This window comes from Penicillium hordei (assembly GCF_028827395.1).
Source record: "Penicillium hordei strain IBT 12815 chromosome Unknown utg000001l_segment0_segment0, whole genome shotgun sequence".
NCBI classification, from domain to species: domain Eukaryota; kingdom Fungi; phylum Ascomycota; class Eurotiomycetes; order Eurotiales; family Aspergillaceae; genus Penicillium; species Penicillium hordei.
Genome location: NW_026623142.1, coordinates 2,644,064 through 2,666,795, shown reverse-complemented (window position 1 = coordinate 2,666,795; position 22,732 = coordinate 2,644,064). Strand labels below are relative to the sequence as shown.

Below are 22,732 nucleotides of genomic sequence, written 5' to 3'. Positions count from 1 at the left end.
CTACTGAGGCGCTCTGAATTGCCGAAGGCAGAGAGCTAGGAATGCGGCTTCCTCCTCGGTGATAACTTCACCAATGAAGGTAAAGTCGGGGCCAGTGCCCGAGGCAGAGGTACCAGGCGCAGTTTCCAAGTTTGGCTGAATACCACGGGAGACTGATTGGCTTCATTAGCACATGGATGTGATTCTGCTCGACAAGATGACAAGACATGCCTCCCTTCGCTTTCTTCGCTTCCTTTGCCTTCTTCGCTCTCTTCGCTCTGCCACCTCGAGAACCACGGCGGGCCTTCTTTTTTTCGATCTGATGGGTTCACATCCAAAATCAATATTTCCCTTTCGTATGGAGGATATGCCTGTGTGGATCTTACGGGATGGGTCACAGGCACGCGGTTCATGACCGGTAATCCGGGCAGGACATGGCAATTAGCCAGATCGTGACCGGGAAGGCGGCAGTACGTGCAAATGGTCTACCGCAGTTAGTGTATTTTCCAATGATTCATTGACGTGTAATTATGTCTGATTTGGGTGTATTCCAACCACGCATGAAGACCCATTGAAGTCGTAGAGAATGGGTTGGGATGATGGCTTCATGGGATTAGGTCCACGGTTCCACTTACTAGAGGACGTTCAGAATCAGCCATGGTGCAAAGATCAATAGATCACCAATTTTGGTTGACTAGACGCGAGAAGAGAGGTCGATGCTGGGAGTGGGCAGAGTTGTTTACAAGAAAAATTGCTCTTGCACGGTTTGAAGTACTCCAGGCGTTCTTCATTCCTCGATACACGTCCCAGGGTTCCTTCCCACACAGCATTTACGTCAAACTTGGAAGATACCTGGGCATTTCTAAGCCTGCAAAGCCAAATTTCTAAGTCTGTGAAGCTAAAGCTATGTAGCCCTGGAGGTAGTAGATATGACAAAAGCTCTGCACGCTCAAAACTCGCCGTTAAACATAGTACTTAAAGAACTTCGGAATCATAATCAGAGGGGAAAGCACTATGTGTAGGAATTTCTCTGGTCGTATTCAAGTTGAGGCTTAACCACGGTGTCTCTCAGCATCTCCTTGGTGATTGGTGTGAGCTTGTCCATGCTGCTCTAGCCGTCCTCTAGCCGGGGGCTCGTCAGTTGGGTAATATATCCACATTGTGTTCGTATCATATATTGAATGTTAAAATGAGAAGAAGTCTAAGAGACAGTAGATATTGAATCAAGTATAATCAGCAGACGCGACCGCTTCAGACAAGGGAAGTTCAAGATCGCATTGTTTCGAGAGCCAAGAGAACCCTGGCATCGGACGTGACGATGTGGGGAGATTTATCCGTTTGGTGGTTTAAATAGATTCGAGGGTATGAATTAGACTTCTACGCGGGATGTGAAACAAAATCGACAAAAGAAGTCAATTAGTATCAAGAGTAAAAAAAGTAGAAAAAAAGTAGGAAAAAGTAAAAAGAAATTGTTGTGCATCATCCGTGAATCGAACACGGGCCTCGTCGATGGCAACGACGAATTCTACCACTAGACCAATGATGCTAGTTGATGTAATACAGATCATTCTTATTCAACATATTCCTAAAAAGCTATTTCCCGAAAGTAATTCTCCAATCTTCCTAGCTGAAATACATAACTTTGATATTATTTTCGGAAAATCAATCGTCAATGGAGATGAAAGCCTCTTCGACTCCTTTGAAGAACAATTCAATGATCAGAAAATGTATCTGTGTATAGCATTACATATCAGGAAAAGAGCTTGGGTTATATATATTTCAGATGGCTGGCTGCCCCATTTTACAGATACATGAGTAGTAGCATACAACGACGAACATCGCTTATAGCCGAAAGTCGTCCACAATCATACATATCACACCAAGCACTAATTCGCTAATCTCATTTTTGTATGTACCTACATACGGAGAATTGAGATTTTGAACAATTCTGTACTTAAATAGGCTTTTCAGTCCAGTCTTAAAACAACCGAATTCTATAGACCAGTCGTAACCTATAACCTACTATAGTAAATTGAATACTAAAAGTGAGCTAAATCAATAAAGTAAAGAATTTCATAACGAGGTGGTATTAATAGATCAAGACCCCGGGGACTAGGTAAACTAGGGGCCGAACTAGCTCTGCGTTCTGCAGTTCATACTAGTGAAACCGGGCGCCTGGGCATTGTCTGTGTTTTCAGAAGGCGGGGTTGTGAAATAAAAAGTGAGGGGTTGTTTCCCATTGTATCTCTGTATTTCGTGTCAGCCCCCCAACATACCCCCTATTCAAATCACCCTAAATCAACATGGAAACCCCCAATGACCTACCGCCATCGCGAGAGCGAGTTGTGCCGGGTTCTTGCAACATCGAACTTGGCCAATTCCCGAAGACCATGTCGGAGTCCGAGTCGGATCTCCCCTTAGACCCGAACGCTATTGCGGAAAACATCATCAACCAGTTAAACCTGGGTCTCTCAGCCAGAGACAAGGCAGCGGTTGCATCACTGTTCCTCGATAATTGCTATTGGCGCGACCACCTGTGTTATTCGTGGGACTTTCACACCCTCGAGGGGAGTCAAGCTATTGCCGCCTTTGTCACAGAGGCACCAAACAGTAAAATCGAAATCGACCGATCGTCTGACTTCAAGTCCCCACACAAAGCACCCATTGATTCCTTTGGTGATGTTTTCGGAATCGAATTTTATACTAAGGTCACCACTGAGAATGGACAGGGAAATGGTGTTATGCGATTGGCGGAGCATGATGGCAAGTGGTACATTTTTACCGTCTTCACTTCTATGGTCGAGTTGAAGGGCCACGAAGAGAACAAGGAGAGGCCGTTTGGTGTCCAACACGGCGAACAGCAAGGTCGAAAGAACTGGAAAGATCGACGTATTGATGAGATCAACTTTGAGGGGAAGGACCCGGCGGTGTTGATCGTTGGTATGTGCAGACAAAGCCTTCTCTAGAAGTATAAAATCTGACTTGACAAATGAAGGTGCTGGCCAGGGTGGTTTGACTGCTGCAGCACGTCTCAAGATGCTCCAAGTGGACACCCTCATCGTCGACCGAGAAGAGAGAGTCGGAGACAATTGGCGTCAGCGATACCACCAGCTCGTTCTCCACGACCCAGTGTGGTACGACCACATGCCCTACCTGACTTTCCCGCCCGACTGGCCTATCTATACACCAAAAGATAAGCTAGCGGATTTCTTCGAAACCTACGTGAAGTTCCGAGAGCTCAATGTTTGGACCCAAACTGAGATCAAATCGTCATCCTGGGACGAGAACAAGAAGCAATGGACGGTTGTTCTTGAGCGCAAGACAGCCAACGGAACTGAGACGCGCACCTTGCACCCACGCCATGTCATCCAAGCTACCGGTCACTCTGGCAAGAAAAACCTGCCCGTTTTCAAAGGGATGGAGGACTTCAAGGGAGATCGCATGTGTCACAGCTCGGAACATCCTGGCGCGAATTCCGAGTCAAAGGGTAAAAAGGCCATTGTCGTTGGATCTTGCAACTCGGCAAACGATATCGCCCAGGACTTTGTCGAGAAAGGCTACGATGTAACCATGGTACAGCGAAGCTCTACCTGTGTGGTATCCTCTGACTCTACCTTGAAAATTGCCTTCAAAGGGCTCTATGATGCGACCGGTCCTCCAACCGAAGACGCCGATCTTTATCTATGGAGCATCCCATCGCGCCTGTTCAAAGCGCAACAGGTTAAAGTCACAAATCTCACGAATCAGAACGACGCAAAGACCATTGAAGGACTGGAAAAGGCTGGCTTCAAGGTCGACAACGGACCATCGGATAGCGGTCTATTAATGAAGTACTTCCAGCGCGGAGGCGGGTACTACATTGATGTCGGTGGAAGCCAGCTTATCATCGATGGGAAGGTCAAGGTGAAGCACGGACAGGAAATTAGCCAAGTTCTCCCCCATGGACTTCGGTTTGCGGATGGCTCAGAGCTCGAAGCTGATGAAATTGTGTTCGCCACTGGGTATCAGAATATGAGAACCGAGACTCGTGTGATCTTCGGTGATAAGGTCGCTGACAGGGTTGGTGATATCTGGGGATTTGATCAAGAAGGTGAAATGAGGACTATTTGGCGACGGAGTGGTCACCCTGGATTCTGGTTCATGGGTGGGAACCTCGCTCTGAGCAGATACTACTCACGTCTGCTGGCATTGCAGATCAAAGCGCTGGAAGAGGGGTTGACTACTTGGTAGTTACCTACTGAGAAGCGGGGTTTTGCGCTTGCGATGGGACCAGCGAGAAAAAGAATACTTTCAGCCTAAGCATGTCCATCTATGGCTGCAGCCGGTCTGTGACAGCAAATTAAATACAAGCACTAGTAGCCAAAGCGCTTTCGTATCCATCGTTTAACATCCTATGGAGTTTCGATTGAATATGGGAAAGTAGTAAATTGGGAGAAATATTCGTATAATCTAGAAAGTCTTCAAGGTACCCTAGGTATATACATATTTCCCCTGGGTGATTAAAACCAATCAACCCAGCCACCCTTCCTGAGAAGCCACAGTGACACCCAACGTCAACACAAGGTTATACACCCAAGTCTCCAAATCCGTGGAGCCCTCAGAAACAGGCTCCGTCAATTCCAAACAAGTGCGAAGATGATCCAAAATCGAACTCTTCTTCACGGAAATATCGAATCCAGCCCGAGTCATCGTGGCAATGCGACTCTTCCGACGCGCCTTGCGGTCAATCGCCATGAGAACGAATTGTTCGTTATCTGAAGACCCGGAGAGTTCCCGTTTCTCCCACTGCATAATCATCCGACACTGCTCGGTGTCGGTCGTGTTATCTTCCTTTTTAATGACGAATCTGTAGCTAGTGCCTTTCTCAGAACCTGCTGAGCTGGGACTGGCTTGCCAGATGCATCTTGTGTTGCGGAAGTGGATTGATAATGATATGGGGTTGTCGTTGCTTGATGATTGGCACATTGCAGCGACGATATCCTTTTCTTGGATATTGTATGATTGTGTATCTGGTTCTTTGGGGTGGTCTTGTTCATTCGGCTGTTTATTGGTGATATATGGTTCATTGATGGTTGCGTAGATATCCCTCGCACCGAGCTTTGGGCGCTGCGGGAAACCCCTTGTCAATTTTGACTTGCAGAGTGGTGGTTGCCATATCTCTACCACAGGTACTGGTCGGTGGTTTGTAGGTAGTTGTTGGATTTGAAGGAGTAGTTTGGGACTGAGTCGAAGTAGTTGACTTGATTTTGGGGGTGGCCGAGCTATTTGGAACTTGGCTTGGATTTTGGTGTTGACAGGTTGTGATGATGGTCTGGAGATGAATTAGACATAATTCTCAGTATAACGAAAGAGCCTATATGCGCTCTTCGAATTATTTTTACATACCGTTCTTCGCTTGTTGTGTCGCTATCATAGTTTGGCATGGTATCTGGGGACTCCATGGCAACGTCCATATTGTTCTCTCTCAAGAATTGAAGAGTTAAAACAACAAAAAAAGGAGGAAAGGTTGAGATTTAAGAGCTGAAACCTGTGAGCTAAAAAGTCTCAAAGGAAGTTCTTGGTATAAGTACATGTAGCTAGTCAGCCTTGGCCATACGGCCGTACTCGTATCAACGTGCACGAGCCAGGGAATGCGGTGGATCCAGCAAATCCAGCAAATCCAACAAACCTGGATACTAGTACGAGTACGGGGGGGTTTATGGTTAAAAAGACAACCCGATCTTGGCTGCCTGGGACATTTTGACACATACGGAGTATAAACCTATTGCATCTGTGCCGTCTTCTGAAACTCTACAGGCTAGGCATCTACAATTTTTCGAGGCCGCGGGTCCAAGGCTCTCCCAGGCATATTTTTAAGGCATTGCAATATTAGTCCACTGCATACTCCGTAGTTACTCCATTCGGATTAGGTAACTTAGGTAACTTCCAAGGTTGGCCATAGTTAGGGGTTTGTGGATCGTCGTTTTAATGTTCGGACGGAGAGTTTTCCGAGCGGCCGACTGGGTAATTCACAGCCTCAACCAGCCCTGGCAAATAACCACACCCCTGACGAAATCCTAGTTCGAATGTATATAAATGGCCCCACAAAATATGATCAAATGTTGTTGACAAGTGTTTTTGAAGCTTGCCGACAAAAAAAGCTTAGGAGTCGGCGCCTTATAGTACCGAAAGCCGTCTGACGGTCCAAATTTCCTCCGCAGCGGATGATCGGAAGTCCGTTCGGGATTTAGTTATGCATAGCATCATTTATAATAATGTAGACCCTGAGTGCCCTCCAGGGCTGTGATTGAAGATCTGTGGAGTCGAACATGCTTTTTTTTGCCAATATTACGGGCATTGGGATGTTTCACGTTTCTTTGATTATTGCAGGCCGTCGATCATCATATCTTTTCTTCCATCCGTGATCCAGCCCCAAGACTCGCCCTGTTACGATGCCCTTCAGGGTTAGGATTTGTATGATGACCCACATGAGTACGAGTAGCAGCAAAAGAGCGGTGGAAAACACATTGAAGGCAGGGGAATCCATAAGCCTCCCAAATTCAACGGCAGCATTGGTAAAAGTACCCTGGAGAAATCGAACCGTTAGAAAACCTGCTAAAAAAAACTAGGGAAAGCAACCCACTTACCCACGGAAAAACCACAGACCACACAGACATGGTGAACCGTGACTGCTTCCAGCCCCTCGGTTGTGTGTGCAGAGTATAACATATAGTTAGGATGGCAAAGAACCACCAAAAGACCCCATACCCCCAGACAAGAAGACCGGTGAAATGGCTGATGAAAGCAAACGGACCAGCCGCTGTGGCGGTCAGAAGCTGGCCGCGATCATACGCTGCAAAGCTACCGGCCATAACAGCCTCGCCCAAAGCCTGGAGCGCGACCGAAGCCTGTCCGTAAGGGCCACACATAATCATATCCTGGTACACCATGTCCGCTGTCTGGAACGGGCTACCGAAGTACTGATAGAGTATAATCGTGTCGAACGCAGCAACGACGGCAAGGCCAGCCCCGACTTCGAGGTAGGAGATGATGATGGCAGGGACCCGGAGGCGGGGGCTGATACGCGCTAGGTGACATATAACCCCACCGCCTGCGGCAGAGGTCAATATTGCAAGGAATGGCATCAGCATGTCGGCCTGTACGTGTCGTGTGCCCGACTGCTGCATCTTGAGGTGCATGAATGGGATAACCATACAGGCGATCATGTCCATGCCCGTGTTTACCCACCACAGGATGTAGATGGCCAGCCCAGCTGTGTCTCCGTATTGGAAGACAGCCATCTGGAGGATTGAGGTGAAGGTGATGGGGATGCAGCAGAGGCAGGATGTTTCGGCGCTGTTGTTCCGTAGCTGGTGTAGGACATGTCTTGGGTGTAGGAATGTGCGTAAGAGATAGAGGATGAGGAATAAACCGAGCTGGACGATGGTGTAGATCCATACGATCGTCGCAAGAGTTGTTAGCCCATTGAATTGATATTTCAGTCGATAGAGTATTACCGCTATTATCCCCGTTCCTTGGGGAACGATGAACCACAGCGATGAGAAACTCCACAGGGCGCGAGACAACGGGCTCGCTGGCGGAATGAGGCCTCGCTGATCTGACATGTGTGGCTGTGTGCGATACGCCCCCTAATTGGAGCGTGAGATTGAATTGATCATGTCTTTGATGAATCCGAGGATATCTAGTTACCTAGGTTCGGTTAGTCTTGACGTCATCCCAAACTAAAGCTAGGAGCTATCTCCAGATCACTCAATTGCTTCATTTTTTGTTAAAGATAATCTTCAATTTCTTTTTTTTTTTTTTTTTATTTGATTCGAGCAATACTGTGAATGTCAGATACAGATGTAAGCAAATTGGCTGCAATCCAATAATTTCGAGATGAGTTGCGCGCAGATCCAGAGCCACCTCATTCCATAAAAAATCATAATTTCGAGACGAAAAATTGTCCAAACCACCATGGCCGACCGAATCAAGAATACTCCTCCGAAGCATATGTCTAGTTCCCCGATACCAGGCGAACCCATTCAAATCTCAGCACTTTTCTCCCGAGAAAAACCCATCATCGCTGTAACCCCGTGTAACGCCAGCTCCTCCTTGTGTAACGCCCGTGTTCATTCCAGCAAATATCCATTTAATTCGTGAGCGTGAGAAAGGGGAAAGAAAAGGAGAAGTTAGGAGCTGCTCCCTGTGTCTTTCGTGTAAGTGTTGGTGTTGGTGTCTTCGGTGTAAGTGGGGGGGCGATAGTAGCCCGGCCCCGCTGGAGGATCTAATCAACAATGTCAGTGGGAGGATCAGATCAAGAGATCACAGGAACATACAACGAGACTCCAGATCTCTTCCACCCCAGGAGAGCTGCCTCAGACTGTCAAACCCTCGAGCTCGCACTTCAGCCATGTAGACCTTCTGCTCGTAGCCAGGACTGAACGGGGTCTCTCCTTCAGCGGGGTTGTAGTGCTTAAAGAGCGATGCTCCCAGTGCAGTTGTTGCGAGACAGGCGACGAGGACGATGACAATGATGGCTGCGTTGGAGAGCCCCATTGTGAATAGAATAAGAAAGAAGGCTTGAGTAAGATTGGGGAATTGCAGTTAATGTTGCTATGGCAGTTTGAATCGCAAGAGGTGGGTCAGTGCATGATGGAGAGAGCCTCCGTGATCTGGGAATTGTAGATGCCTATGCCCAGGTGCTGGACTAGGCTACAGATGAAACGAGAGTTGAAGAAAGAGAGGGGATGAAAGAAAAAAAACAAAAAACAAATAAACTTCTAAGCAAGTGCCCGATACCTCAGATTTACAATCTGATGTGTTGTCTCTATACGTAACCATCCTATTGGCCATGTTTTTCCTAGCACACATGTAATGTTTAAACACCATGTACTTGATTTCCTCTGCGACTTCTTGGCCTTCCATTTCCATCTTAGTGCTCAGACCTTGCCGCTTTTTGCTCACTGAGTACAACTGAGCACGTCCCTGAGTATTATATAATCACCAGGCTTGCCCAGGTGCTCACTGAGCATCACCTAAGCAGCCTGATCCATTACTGAGCACTAACTAGCAAAACCCGGGAGCAGCGAAGTCAGCAGCTCACCTCAATAAAAATGCACCACGCTAGCCCCATCTAAATGCAGTTGTTCACCAGAACTCTTGACCGTTGCCCCCTCAACGAAAGGCTAGCGTCATCAATTTGTCGGCAAATTGATAGTGGGGCCACATTTATTAGGTTTACTATTCTACGCTATGCCACTATTCAACGGCTATGCCACTATACAACTCGCCGAGCCTTACATCTATCTATAATACCGTCTCGATATAGTTACGGAAAATATCTAACCCTCAATTTTTGGTTCTACAATATCTAGGAATATCTTAGAAAACCCAATTGGATAGTTTGTAAATTCAGTTTATTATTTTATCCAGATTTTTTTTTCCACTTGAATAATAACAGATTATTGCTCTTACTTCTGCTCTTACTACTAGCCGCTTACTCCTAGGAATACGACTTCAGCTCTAGCGATAGTGTAATCCCACAGTACGTGGACACCTATATATATATATACCACTGCAGTTGAACTGAGTTCCATAACTCAGTTTGGCTGTGCCTTTTTAGCTTAATGAGTAAAAGCCCGGAGTAGTGGCCAGTTTGTGATCTCAATAGATATCCACAAAAATATTCTAGACCCATCAATCATGCCTACTAGATGATCTAACTAGCAATTAGAAAATAAATTATTCAAGCTAAAGTCTGATAGGACTTCCTAGGAGCTCTCGGACCTTTCGTGCTACTACGATGTGATTGGTGAGATGATATAGATCCTAGGAACTTAAGTGCTCATACCTATTCGCGAGAGCTGTGACTGCTAACGCCGAGAGTCAAAGAATATAAAAGAAACGCTGATCCCTCTGAGAGTGATATATCCAAGTTTCAAGCATTTCTCCTCAAGACTGCTCATAAGTTCAAGCAACCGTCGGCCTTCCGGGTCTGTCTCTTTCCAGCCCCTCAGCCAGAGCAAAACGCCTAATTATTATGCAGATTTTCTGATGCTGCGAAGAAAACCGACAGCCTGGTCGAGAATTTGCAGGGGGCCTGTGGCTGACTGAATTTAGTAGCAGAAAATCTGTTGAGGCCTGAGAGAGAACAGATCCTAGCTTGTTCCCCGGGCTGATTACACGTACTAAGCTCACTTTACTTGCCCATGCTCTTTTTGTCATTTACCCAGACGCAAATAGCGTGCTTTTCCCGATTTAGTTAGACCAACGATAGCCCCTCGAGAGGAACAAATCGTACAAACGACTCTTAGCCCACGCTCTGCCGACGACCGTGATCGAAAGATCCTGAGAGAGCGTGCTGTCCGTGCTGTCCCTTCTATAATCCGGAGGCATATGTCGTATGATGATCTTAAAGATTTTAGCGCTTTCCCGCTCTGGTTTGTCGGTAGCTGCAGATACAGCTTGGCGCCAGTCATCGCGGCTGTCGGTATGGTGTGAGATCCACCTGGCTCCGGCCACACGGTTGTGTCTCGCCGCACAAGTCAAGAGATTTCCTGAAAGCTCTAGGTGACGGCTCCAGAACCAATGTAACATTGGTTCAGGGTTACCAGGATGAAGGAATTGCGGCATCTCTGTCCAATGTCCTCACAATTTGATTCGGAGCTTGTTATCAAATGAAGTTAGCGCGAACTTAGTTTATCTACACACAAGCCCGGTCGAATCTGCAGGTGGGACTGAGCGGAATTTATTCCGGAAAATATCGCTGGGATGATTTGGCTTGTTCCTGGAGCCAGCCTATTTTTAATACCATGCTACCACACCACCAGGCTTACGATGCACAACTACAGGCTGTCAGTATACATATTATCTAAATACATACATACGTAAAGCGCTATACCCACGTTGTTCACACATTTATCCACCTCTCCCGCTTCTTCTCCTGGGTATCGTTGCTTGTTGAAAGCTTGGCACTTTTATCACTGATAGGCTAATGGCTACCTAGTGGACAAGCTAATATTAGCCTCTAAGCCGCAGTTACATGAAGTTGCTATTGCTATCCACTTACTGATAATTCTCACCGACGCGCTCTGAAAAGAGCGATCACTTCCCTATTAGCTTCGTATTCTTATTCCACGCTGCTTGTTAATCTATATCGGCACCTCTAGGCCCCGTCGGGAACCCGGAGGGCTGGAGTTTGTGTCATTTAGCATACATGGGAAACAGGCAATGCAATTGATCTAATACTCTACGGACTATGTATGGATGTGACACACGCAATAGGCGTGCAATTGGGGCATCTGGGTGCTTGTGATCTGATCTGAACTTGCCGGCAGTTGCGCGAATAAAATGAATATCTTCAGGCTACGGTTCATCCTGAGTTTATCTATCGGTCTCCGACGGCATTATAAGATATGAGGTGATTTTACACTGTGAACGATGCGTTAAGTGTGCATTTTAGTTCGGGCACTTCGGGACTTTTGTCTCTTATTTTTCAAGGAAGCTACAAATACGCATGATAGCTAAATAAGCTGCATCTTCCCTAGGGTTATCTCGTTATTCATAAAGTCAAGATACCTCCAATTCCTTCCACCAAAGACTTTAATCATCCAATTTGCACTATGAAGTTCTCGACCACTATCCTCGGCGCAGCGTTGCTCACAACGTCGGTCATTGCTACTCCTTTCACCGAACGCCGCGCAGCTCGCCATGCTGCCCGAGCTAACCATACCGGCCGTCCTGCTTCTAAACTAGACACCTTGGAGCTTGCTAGCCCGGGTGGAACAAGCGACACGGAGTATAGCACGAACTGGTCCGGTGCTGTACTTCATGGCACCGGGTACACCTCGGTCACTGGCGAATTCACCGTTCCTAAGCCGAAACTTCCCTCTGGTACTTCGCCTTCTGAGAAGACTTGCGCCTCTGCCTGGGTCGGTATTGACGGTGATACTTGCAACTCGGCTATCCTGCAAACTGGAGTTAATTTCTGCATCCAAGGAGACGAGGTTTCTTACGGTGCCTGGTACGAGTGGTACCCGGATTTTACCTACGACTTTTCCGACTTCCAGATCTCCACTGGGGATGTGATTAAGCTCACTGTGACTGCTACCTCCAAGAACTCCGGTTCTGCCGTCGTCGATAATGTGACTACAGGCAAATCTGTCACCCATAAATTCGCTGGTGTTGACCACGATGGAGATCTCTGCGAGACCAATGCTGAATGGATTGTCGAGGACTTTATGACCGGCGGCAAGTTGGTTCCGCTTACCGACTTTGGAACTGTGACATTCTCAAAGGCAGAGGCCATATCTGGTGGCAAGACTGTGGGACCATCTGGGGCAACTCTTTTCAACATTAAAAAAACACAGGGTGTCTTGACCAAGTCTTCTATTACCCGCGATAGTGTTACTGTGAGCCGTGTCTAAGGTACGACAGGATGGTTCAATCAACCCCTGCCGCAGCATTAGGAGATTGGAAACGCAATACTGGACTGCACTGGTGGGCTAGTGAGGGTTGCGATATTGCAGAGGAAGCATCCTTTTTGAAAAACGATGGGAGATGATACTTATATGTGGTAAATACGTTGGAAGCAAATTGAAATTCATCTCGCACTTTGACTTGGTCTCTCCTTCACTTTGATATCTTCATTTCTTTCCAGTCTGCCTCCTTAGTAGCGAACATAGCAGTTTCTCTGCTTGATAGATGTGTATTGACTAAAAGGGGTCTATCGGTCATTGTACGACCTGTGCGTTCGAGGGCAGGTTAAAGTGGTCTATGGCGATTGTTTTACGTGAGAATCACCCAAGTCGCGCGACCACTGACTGCATTGACCCCTTCCGCTAAACAATGACAGAACATCATTGGATCGTCCCGTTTCCCTTGAAACGCTCGGCATCTTGGCATCTGCACGTAACTCCAACTAGAAGCATCGTACTATCAGGTTTCTGTCTATCGCGTTATTCTTTCCCACCTTGCCTCTCCCGACAATATTAAACACACGAAATATGTGAGAGAGATTGTTACTCAAATTCGGAACCAGATAGACTCAGATGTCCGTAGCTACATATGAATAAATATTATCTATCAAGACCGAGATCTGAAGTTATCACGCATTTTCTTCATGATCATCGAAAGGAAATGGGAAAAGACCGCGGTTTTCTCCATCTCAGTGCTTGAATGTTCCATCAAACCATCTTTGATGCTCTGGATGATAGCCCTCCACCGTTCAAGCCCATCCTCACCTGAAACCCAGCCTAGGGCACCTGTTCTAATTAGATCCTTCATCTTACCCAGTTCCTGTATTTTCTCTTGTTATTAGCGACGATCCTCCGAACATTTCTGGACTTTTCCTCGGAAAAGTGAACTGGACACTCGACAGATCTCGTTTGTGCTCCTCCATCCAGCGACATGGGCCAATTATTGAGAACCTGTAATATGGCATACTTCAACGAGACAGAGTCTCCTTCCTAGGGAGCCTATGCATGATAAAATAAGCTTCGCTCGAAGCATATAGTTTTCGGTTCTGATAGCGTCAAAAAAACGAGGTAGAGATTTTGTAGTCAACGCAGTATAATATAAATGGACAATCCATCTCTTGAATAGTTCCCTGTTCTTTATAGCGGAGTTGATCGTAATTGTTTCCACACCTTGGCGGTGATTCGACCGGCAGGATCCGATGGTGCGAAGGCATCGCCGATTCGAGTTCGCTTACGGTTCTCGGTCGGTAATTGGCTGGGTCGATGGCCGTTCTGGCTTGGAGATCTTCGGTGAAGCTGGTGATGGTTTCTTGGGTGTTGAGGCTCGGGCCCTCCCGTCAGTGGATCTGCCATCGGGTGATAGCCCCACCCGGCAGAGGAAATATGTTACGCACCGTGACCTACATCAGTGTATCCACCAATTACAGATTGTGTCGCATTTGACAAAACCAAGCCCAAAAATAGCACTGACGTGGCTTTGATATCGGATTTAGTTTAAAGCTTGTCATCAAGTCTACGTAAGAATCTTATTGGTCAATTCAAGTGTACATAGCAACTTGGAGGAATAAAATTTGAGATTCAGTATACACAAGTTGGAAGAAAAAGAAAAATGTCCTCAAAGGGAAAAGAATGAAAGAGCGGTGCTCCCGTAGGCAGCAGCCAAAGGCAGTGGTTTGCACCGAAACTTTTATTAGCACAATGATCGGATCCATGAATCGTCTACAAGTTAATATCCACATCTCGGTCAAAGAGAAGATTATGGCGATATAATTAATAATCAGTACGTATCATTTCGACTTGAACCCTTCTAGATTCATTCATGTTATAACTATAACAATAAGCAAAACATACCCTAATAACATTGTCAGTAGTGCTTAATCACACACTCACCAAAGAAAAAAAAAATCATCGATATCCGAGAAAACAGCTGAGAGTTAGTCAAGCTAATCAAGGTAAGTTATCAGACATCCTCAATATCGAACCGAAGGTTATATTTACTCGAGTTTTCACCGGTCTCGCATTTCACGATCCGTGGAATCCGTTTCACCCCCTGACCATATGCACACAAGACAAAGGCCGTCACAACTTTACCAATGGGAGTACCAAGAGTACCACAAGTCTCCGGCGAAGGAGACTCCCAAGTTTGCGGCTCCCTGGGCAGAAACTCAAGTACTGACTGGGATTTGTAAATATGATCTCGAAGGAAGGGATTGGTGTGCTTTCGACGAATATCAGTAACAATAACGTACTGCAGGGTTTCTAGGGGAAAATGAGTCTCATAGAAGGCCTTGGAAAACTCAGACATGTAAAAGTTTGTGAGAATCTGCTGTCTCCTGAGATCGTCTATGAACTTCACATCACGCCTGGTCCTGTTCGACCAACCCAAAGTGTAAGATCGCCTTTGTGTTTAACGGCTTATTGGAATCGATAAATAGCTTCCTGGTTGATTGTTAGGTCATCAATTGGCAGGCCAAAAATATCGGCCTAGTACCTCCACTCGTCTTCAAGGAACTGCGCGCCGATACCGACAAGCCAGACCTTAGGATCAATGCCTTCGATTGTAAGTGTGGTTCTAGGAATAGGGCATCCGGGCTCATCGGCACGCTCCATCTATCGCTGTAAGATATCGCCCTGTGGTTTAAACTCGGGGCACTGGGGGGGGTAACATTGCGATGGAGTTGGCTCTAAGCTCACTGAACCAGTTGAGGTCGAGGGATGATATGGAAAGTGCTTACTTAACGACTCAAGTCTCTTGTGAGATTGTTGATAGTTATTTTGAGCTAAATGATGCAGTGCATCAAGTATGCTTACATAGTTTTAGTCGGCTGAATATAGGAACGAAAGAATCAAAGAGCATAATCAGAGCCATTGTGTAAAAGGCGGCATAGTAGGGACCAATAAGCTTGGGAAATTAACAAAAATAAAAGAATGAACAAGTCGAAGAGTCTTTCGAGTAGTGTTGCAGGGATGAAGTGCTCGTCAGCAGATGGAGTAATACACCCATTCGAAAATGTGATCCGTCCCCTAAATGGTGTTGGCCTGCACTATACAGAATCATTCATAGACCCTATCAAATTCAACATAGAGATTTTCTTGCGTTCTGATTGTTAGCCTTGGAACGGATGTCATCGTCCAGCCTGGCCTGGTCGATGATATGCCGCCTTGGTTTCCAACCCCGTTCCTGGTACCCATCCCGGTCTCGTCTTGGTCAAGTGACGGAGTGACATCTTCTGATCCCGAAGAATTTGTCCACATCCTCCTGCTTGGGTCCAAGCCCGGGCATGGCTTCTTCGCTGTGTTGTTGTTCATCGGTGTTTGGTGTTTCGTACAAGTCCCCTGGGCCTTGATTGCTTACCAACGGCAATCGTACTCCGGGCTTGATACCTTGATTGAGTGGACTCTTAAGGTTCTCGAGGGCCAACCGCAGATTGCACGTGTGCAATTTGTGGCCGAGGACGATTCATCTTCCTTTGACGAGGAGATGGATCGTCTGATCGCGGGCCCAACGGAAACGGACGAGGAAATTATTTCTTGGGTCATGGCTGCAGACGATTGTCTTGAATCTGTGTCTCATGTGTCGGTTCTCTCTCAGTCTGGAGGTATCTGGGTCCACCGGATCGCCAAAAGCCTGGGAGATGAGCATGCACCGGACCCAGAATCGATGTGCAATACCACTGACCCGGTGAACACTACGGATGACGCTCGCATGGACTTGGTCTCTCGGCATCCCTGGAACTCGATTGTTCTCTACGCCTCCGGTCATGACGATTCTCCAGCTCCGGCTGAGAGTCCGATTGGCAACGGTGCGGAAGATGAGCGTCCTGATTCCACCCCGGCGTACTTCAGCAGGAAGAACCGTCCGTCGCAAGCAAAAAGACATCGCGAAGGAAAGAGAGCACGACAGGAAAAGAAGGAACTAGAGCATTCCAATGTTTTAGCCTCTTACGCTTCCAGTGCTTCTCTTACGATGTCTCCGAGCTCGACGCCTTTGTCGGCTTTGGCTCCGGTCTTCCCTCCTGGTCGTCTGGCGGAGCAGGATGAGCTGCAGAGTGGTCCTCCTTCTCCAACTCCCTTGTTCGCGAATGTGGGCATTGATCCTCCTGCGGACTGTGGTACGACTTCGCCCGGTAACAACGCTCTGCCTCGGCCGTCCCGCCGCCGCCGCCGTCGACAGCGTCATGCCTAGACGCTTAGGTGGAGGTGGGACATGTACCAGCAAAAAATGTGTCTGAGTGGGACAACCTTGAAGGAACCCCTCTCTTCGGAGGGTTGTTTAGGTCCATCTTGGCTGTCCTGCAGCGCTTTTGTTTGCTGGGTACAAAGCTGTGGTGGGGCCGCGCCGAGCGTCCTCAGAAGCTTTTTGTATGGTGGTTGGGTTGGAGATTGAGTTGACTGGCCAATATGTAAGTAAACCCCCAACCCTTTTTGAGACACCAGCGCTGACAATCTTACTTTAGGCTTCAAAAAAAAAAAGAGAGAGAGAGAGAGAGTGAGAAAATGACGACAGAAAATCCTACAAAAAAAGAGTTCTGCTCTCACTTCACTTTCACTTCACTCTCATTTTCACTTGAGGCGAGAGGTCTCTCTTGCGACGTTATTGTCTCACGCCGCTTTTGCTTTGCTTTTTTGTTGCTTGGGCTCTGGGATTTGCCCATTTGACTTCTGTTCTTCGGCCCTCGACCACGGCCACCCTTACAAAACATTCCTTCTCTGCGCCTCATTGTCCAATCGAGGTTCAGTCCAAGGCATTAAAAAAAAAGAGTCGCATCGGTCAATCCTTTTCCACGGCGAGTCGATTGAATCTACTCAGTCGACCATCTTGCCTTCTTCGAGTTTATCATCTTCTCTTCGGGCTCGTTCACCCTCATCTGCATCAATAATTAAACAGACTCTCGCGCGATCGTGCTCGTCATGGCCTCTTGGGGAGAGGCTCAGATCGAAGACACAACTTGATCGTCTTTCATATGTCTTCAATTCAATCCTGCTGGGTTCACATCGACTTTTGTGAACAATATTCCATGTGTTCCATTCCTCACCACAGCCTTTCGGTAACGAGGTTCTGACAGGTCATTCCTTCGACCATCCTTTGACAGGACAACAATCACCAAACCTGCCTGGTTCCATACTCCAACTACTTGACCCCATGGTCATTCTCATTTGCTCAATCATTCAACAACATGCAACCAGCATCAGTTTTTCCACACGGCCTCCGGGGGGAGGACCTGACTGGAAAAAACGACAAAACTTCACACTCTCTACATCGGGCATCCTCTTTCTTATACGTACATCAGCATTCCCGGCACATCATCGGCCAACTCTATACTTCTCTCCTGTTATCTAGGGGAGATCTCGGCTAGTTAATCATCTTGCTGGTGGTTTGTGGGACGGCAATTCACCCCGCTTGTGCATTCGACACTGTGCCGTGAACACCACTCGCCATCTTTTGCATCGGTCACCTCACCAAACCTTCATTGCTGCAAGGAGAGGAAAAGAAAGACCTCCACTGAGCTTACGGGACGGCTTCAATTGGACGAACATTGCGAGAAAACAAATCAATTCGTCATCAATTTACCATCACCACAAATCTGCTGGTCAATTCAGATCGAGCTGTTCTCCCCCGGGCTACGAAACAAGCCTTTGCTGGAACAAAAACGCCATGAGCATCAATCGGAACTTCGACTTCAATCATACGTCCAGTCAAATTTGACAACACCAAGAGTCGATCTTCAGTCCAATTCCGATTCAATTGTCTCAACTTCCTTCCAACGATTGTCGCACATTACCTCACTGGAAGATGTGAACCACCACCAATGATTTTGTACTCTGCCATTGCGGAGCAACTCCCAAATTACAAATCTTCTTAACAATGTACTCATCAGCCAATTCAACCTGCTTTCGGGCTTCTTCCTTTCTCCCGACGGCCCTTGAGCTAAGTCTTTGCTGGAGGAGCCTCTTGAAGACCATTGATATCTTTTGTGTCTTCACTGGATACCCACTTGCTGTGTTCGTCAATTCCATTCAACACGTTTGTTACTCTCCAGACCCCGAAACAGGTCTCTGGATGATCCTCTTGACGTCCACAATCACTTTCCATGTGCGGCAATTTTGCTTGATAAGCTTTTCCTGACCATGGATAAGGTTTCCTCTGGATTGACATTCCGTCAACCTTCGGAATCACTTTCAACCCTTATCCTCCCCGGGCATCCAAAAAAATCCCTTCATAAAATGACAATAACAAATATCCTTTCCAAGAAGCTGGAAATTGTCGGTATGCCATGGTCGTCTAAACTTCGGTTTTACATTTACTGACTGTTAGGGCTTTTTCCAGGACCTGTGACTCCTCCATCGATTCATTCGTCCTCCCAGCGTTTCCTTTCTTCAACCGGTTAAACTCCGGGTTTGGTGTATGGTCTACGGATCATGATGGGATATGAATTATGGGACATGGTACAAAGGGATATTAAAACTGGGATGAGCATGCATGTCATGTTCTAGGCGTTGTGCGGGTTTCTTGTGTTTTGTTTGTACAGATCTGGCATCCATTGCAACTGGGTGGATCTTTTTTTGTTGTTTCAGTGATACCCCCCAAATCATAGCCTTTTTTTTTAGTTGGTTTTCGATTGTCTTTTCACCTCGGTCAATTGAATACTATTGTTTCGTTACTATTAGTGGTTGCTTCTGTAAGAGTCCTGTTCAAGAGCAGCCGTGCTCCAATTATACTAAACTCAAAGGGAAAGGAAACTTGTCAACTCAGCAAGCATTTTCCCCTGAAGATGCTCTTTGTATAAAGGAGTGACGGGCTACTACTATAACGATGGCTTTTTTGAGTGGCAACAGGGCAAACAGTGGGGAACTCATCATAAAGGGACCTCTATACGGCCACTTAGTATATCAGGACTGCTACCCATTATGGAAACAGATACGAAGCAACATACATAGTAGTTAGGTAGTTACTACATAGCACCACTTGATGGCGTCGTCTAAGGTACATCATCTACATGATTTAATACATATGACTATCACGCTGGAAACAAAGATTTGTTTTAATAATTTGACAGTGATCCTAGATGGAGAATTGGACATATGGTAGAAAAAGCTACATGACATGGCACTTCCCCTTTCGTTTACGACCCCGCTCCTTAATTGTGTTATCGTTCCAATCCTGAATGCGCCGGCGCCATTCCTCATTTGTTGGCGGCGGTAAGCTAGAGGGTTCGGTTGAAACCCGCCTTTGGAAAGACCTTTGCCTCTGAGGTATCTCATGCTCGTCATCTACTGCAGTTCCCTGCCCGTCTTCATATGGCTGTGGGATATGGAGAAGGTTTGGCGATGATACAGAGTACGGGAAGTAGGCATCACCAAGTGCATCGCCCAGTGCCGAGGCCCTCAAGTATGGAAGAGGCAGCGTGTTTTCTTGTGGGTGTAGTTCGGCTGGATATACAGCAAACGTAGGCGTGGTGGGTTGGATCGCCGTAGGTGGACGCGAAGCAGATCGAGGCTGTTCTGGTGGGAAGTTGTTCGTGAACGAATCTTGGGGGACCAATTGCTCTGGGTTAAAGTCTCTACCAATGGAACTTCCCCTACGCCTAGCGCCAGTCACTGTGCCTAGGCTCTGGAAATTGACAGATTGTGGGCGTGGGCGAGTTAGTTGCTCGGCGACACGAGCGGTTTCTCCTCTTTCGGGTTGCAGGGTCGAATTGGCGACATTAACCGGGGGAAGAAGCGTTCGCTGTAGATCATCTGGCAATGGGTCCACCGTCTCGCGTTTGTAAGGAGGAGGAGGTGGCACCCAATTATCGGCGTCACTCTCATGGGGAATCTGTCGGGGGTTGTGGGAATTACGATATCGAGGGTCGTATCGCCCACGGGTTGATGCAACCACAGTAGCAGCTCGGTGGAGAACTTCACTGGAACGAGGCTGCGTATTGTCATATGGAAGGTCGATTATATCGGCTCGAGAAGTCTCGGTTGGTGAGGTGGGAACTGCAAGACTGTTGCGGCGGAAGTGAAGTGGCAGAGCTCGGGATTCTCGAGTAATTGTTGAATTACCACGGGCTGCGAATGCTGTAGCAGTATCGCCACGATGTAGTCGTGTTCGCCTTCTTTCAAGCTCAACTTCCGTGTCCAAAGAGGAGTCCGGCTCCATAAGAATCTTAGGTGCCGTTTCTCCGACTTCGATGTCAAGTTCAGTTGTTTCACCATTCATGGTAGAGCGCTCAAAATCAAGGAGGAGAATTCGACCACCGTCAACTGGGATATCTTCTTCACCAAAGTTCTGTGAGCGCACACCACCAGGCGCTACCGCGACGAGTCTCCGACGGCGTCTTGAGTCTGAATGTACCCAATGAGCGGATGTAATACCGTGCATGTCACTCACCCGCCGCCCCCGGATCAAGATTTTAGGTTGTTGAACGATCTTCTGAAGCTGTGCTAGATTGTCGCGAGGCGCGCAACCTCCATAATGATGACCACCACCAACCTGGGTACCAGTGATTTCACCAGCGCCCAAGCTAGGCATCCCATATATCCACAGTTCTGAATCTTGGAACCCCAATGCAGAAAGTTCTCCCGCATCATCTATGGCGGGTCTCATGCTTGGTCGCATTTCCCGAGACTCATCTGCGAGAAATGGACTGGCGAAATAAACGATTCCCGCATTATTGTTTAATTGAAGCGCCCTAAACGCTCCCAATTGTTTATCATATCCCATCACCCAGTGATCATCAGCTTCCTCTTGGCCAGCAATAAGGGAGACGTGAGTGATATGACAAGGGATTGTTTCAGGAAAGAGGATTTGTGTTGTCCACATTCGCATCTCGAGTTCTCCGGGCGAGGCGTCTGTTCCGGTCTCAGTATAGAAAGGAGGAGTGATAGTGACGATATTTTCAGCTGTAAATCCAAGAAGCATCGCTCCATCCGGTGAAAATGAAAGTGCATCGACACGGGGACAACGCACCGCCCGGCGGTCGGTTGGCAAAGCCTCTTCACCCACAGCGTATACCTCGATACTATCCTCGAAGGCTAATGCTAGCACACTACCTGCTGGAGAGAATTTGATATCCCTTGGAGCATCATTCAGTGTGATAACTTGAATGTGCTTAGCTTCATCATCAGAGAGCCGGTATATATGAACTCGATGCGTAGTAGATAAAACAGCAATGAGAGAGCTATCATCACGGATTGTGGCTCCCAGTGGCCGCCTTCGAGTCTTAAGCTCATGCTTGACGGCGACTGGGTCAATAGTCACGTCTAATATGACAATGCGAGAAGAGCTGATGCAGAGAACCATTTGACCATTTCCTGAAAATGAGAATCGAAAAACTTCACCCTGTGGGAACGCCGTTGACGAGCTCATAGAACTTGAAAGTAGTCGCACAAGAGTTTGCCGGGGCCGTAGAAATGCATCAAAGGCGTTCTGCCTGACCTCCTTGACAAATTGGCGCTTGAGTTTAGTGAGGTTTTCTGCCTCAGGAATGACCCCGCGAGCCCAGGAAAAGGATGAACAACGTGACAACTGGTAGGCATACAATGCCGCGGAATCGGATGAATGCTTCCATCTTCGATTTAGCAGAGATAGCGATGCAAATGTATTGGCATCGGAAACATATAGGATGCTATTGACTCAGTAAGAATTACAGTCAATGACTGACCCTAAGGCCACAGGTCGGACGAACACAAGGTTGCGAGTACCTGGCGAAATGAAAACTTACTGCTCAATCACATTAAGCGGTAGCCGGTCAAAGCAGCTCTTTGGGCTGGGAGATGCAGGAGAGCCCGCTTGATGGACCAAAGGGTCCTCGGAGAGGGAGGTATCCTCCATAATCACCGCTTTCTGCCTACATACAACGGATCAAGCACGCTGCGGGCATTGTTGAGAGAAAAGGTGACCTTGTGGCTGTGCAGTTTGTTGCCCCATAAGGCCATGCGAGACACCAACATCAATGAATCAACTCATGCCGATCGCCAGCATTGTCCACGCCAAGTCCAAAGATAAAAATAGAAAGGGCCTGAGGCCAACAGATATTATGTCAGCAGTTTTTTACCTGGGATGAGTCATCATTCCCCACATGGGTCCATGGATGCCCGCAGTTCAATTTTTGATAAGAAAATGCGATTGCCGGATTCTGATATCTGGGGAGACATTGTACAAGATGATGTGCCTGTAGCTTTGAATCTCGGATACAGTTCCCTAGCCGTTTAGAGCTCCCAATTCTTGTCCTCGCCTGCTTCTCCCAGGCAGGCCTCGTGCTCCTACCCCTCACTCTGTCCAACCGCTAATCGGCCGACTCCGAAAA

General features: G+C 47.3%; 10 protein-coding genes across 10 annotated transcripts; 3 read left to right on the top strand and 7 right to left on the bottom strand.

Moving 5' to 3' along the window:
- On the bottom strand, positions 1-638 carry N7537_001002 (uncharacterized protein; the record flags this gene model as incomplete). Its single annotated transcript, XM_056892060.1, has 4 exons — positions 1-135; positions 173-298; positions 366-464; positions 615-638. The coding sequence occupies 4 exons, from the start codon at positions 636-638 to the stop codon at positions 1-3; spliced, it is 384 nt and encodes a 127-aa protein (XP_056757055.1).
- Positions 639-2,282: 1,644 nt separating this feature from the next.
- On the top strand, positions 2,283-4,209 carry N7537_001001 (flavin-containing monooxygenase; the record flags this gene model as incomplete). Its single annotated transcript, XM_056892059.1, has 2 exons — positions 2,283-2,919; positions 2,975-4,209. The coding sequence occupies 2 exons, from the start codon at positions 2,283-2,285 to the stop codon at positions 4,207-4,209; spliced, it is 1,872 nt and encodes a 623-aa protein (XP_056757054.1).
- A 279-nt stretch (positions 4,210-4,488) lies between these two features.
- Positions 4,489-5,432, bottom strand: N7537_001000 (uncharacterized protein; the record flags this gene model as incomplete). Its single annotated transcript, XM_056892058.1, has 2 exons — positions 4,489-5,290; positions 5,365-5,432. The coding sequence occupies 2 exons, from the start codon at positions 5,430-5,432 to the stop codon at positions 4,489-4,491; spliced, it is 870 nt and encodes a 289-aa protein (XP_056757053.1).
- An 893-nt stretch (positions 5,433-6,325) lies between these two features.
- On the bottom strand, positions 6,326-7,583 carry N7537_000999 (putative malic acid transport protein; the record flags this gene model as incomplete). The annotated part of the gene is made up of 2 exons (XM_056892057.1): positions 6,326-6,544; positions 6,606-7,583. 2 exons carry the CDS (start codon positions 7,581-7,583, stop codon positions 6,326-6,328), a joined length of 1,197 nt encoding a protein of 398 aa, XP_056757052.1.
- A 567-nt stretch (positions 7,584-8,150) lies between these two features.
- On the bottom strand, positions 8,151-8,517 carry N7537_000998 (uncharacterized protein; the record flags this gene model as incomplete). Its single annotated transcript, XM_056892056.1, has 2 exons — positions 8,151-8,245; positions 8,298-8,517. The coding sequence occupies 2 exons, from the start codon at positions 8,515-8,517 to the stop codon at positions 8,151-8,153; spliced, it is 315 nt and encodes a 104-aa protein (XP_056757051.1).
- A 3,065-nt stretch (positions 8,518-11,582) lies between these two features.
- On the top strand, positions 11,583-12,386 carry N7537_000997 (A4/G1 family peptidase; the record flags this gene model as incomplete). Its single annotated transcript, XM_056892055.1, has 1 exon — positions 11,583-12,386. One exon carries the CDS (start codon positions 11,583-11,585, stop codon positions 12,384-12,386), a length of 804 nt encoding a protein of 267 aa, XP_056757050.1.
- A 1,188-nt stretch (positions 12,387-13,574) lies between these two features.
- On the bottom strand, positions 13,575-13,790 carry N7537_000996 (uncharacterized protein; the record flags this gene model as incomplete). The annotated part of the gene is made up of 1 exon (XM_056892054.1): positions 13,575-13,790. The coding sequence occupies one exon, from the start codon at positions 13,788-13,790 to the stop codon at positions 13,575-13,577; it is 216 nt and encodes a 71-aa protein (XP_056757049.1).
- Positions 13,791-14,397: 607 nt separating this feature from the next.
- N7537_000995 (uncharacterized protein) lies at positions 14,398-15,047 on the bottom strand (the record flags this gene model as incomplete). Its single annotated transcript, XM_056892053.1, has 3 exons — positions 14,398-14,770; positions 14,820-14,876; positions 14,929-15,047. 3 exons carry the CDS (start codon positions 15,045-15,047, stop codon positions 14,398-14,400), a joined length of 549 nt encoding a protein of 182 aa, XP_056757048.1.
- Positions 15,048-15,591: 544 nt separating this feature from the next.
- Positions 15,592-16,623, top strand: N7537_000994 (uncharacterized protein; the record flags this gene model as incomplete). Its single annotated transcript, XM_056892052.1, has 1 exon — positions 15,592-16,623. The coding sequence occupies one exon, from the start codon at positions 15,592-15,594 to the stop codon at positions 16,621-16,623; it is 1,032 nt and encodes a 343-aa protein (XP_056757047.1).
- A 2,910-nt stretch (positions 16,624-19,533) lies between these two features.
- On the bottom strand, positions 19,534-22,257 carry N7537_000993 (F-box domain protein; the record flags this gene model as incomplete). The annotated part of the gene is made up of 2 exons (XM_056892051.1): positions 19,534-22,051; positions 22,148-22,257. The coding sequence occupies 2 exons, from the start codon at positions 22,255-22,257 to the stop codon at positions 19,534-19,536; spliced, it is 2,628 nt and encodes an 875-aa protein (XP_056757046.1).
- Between the last annotated feature and the right edge of the window lie 475 nt (positions 22,258-22,732).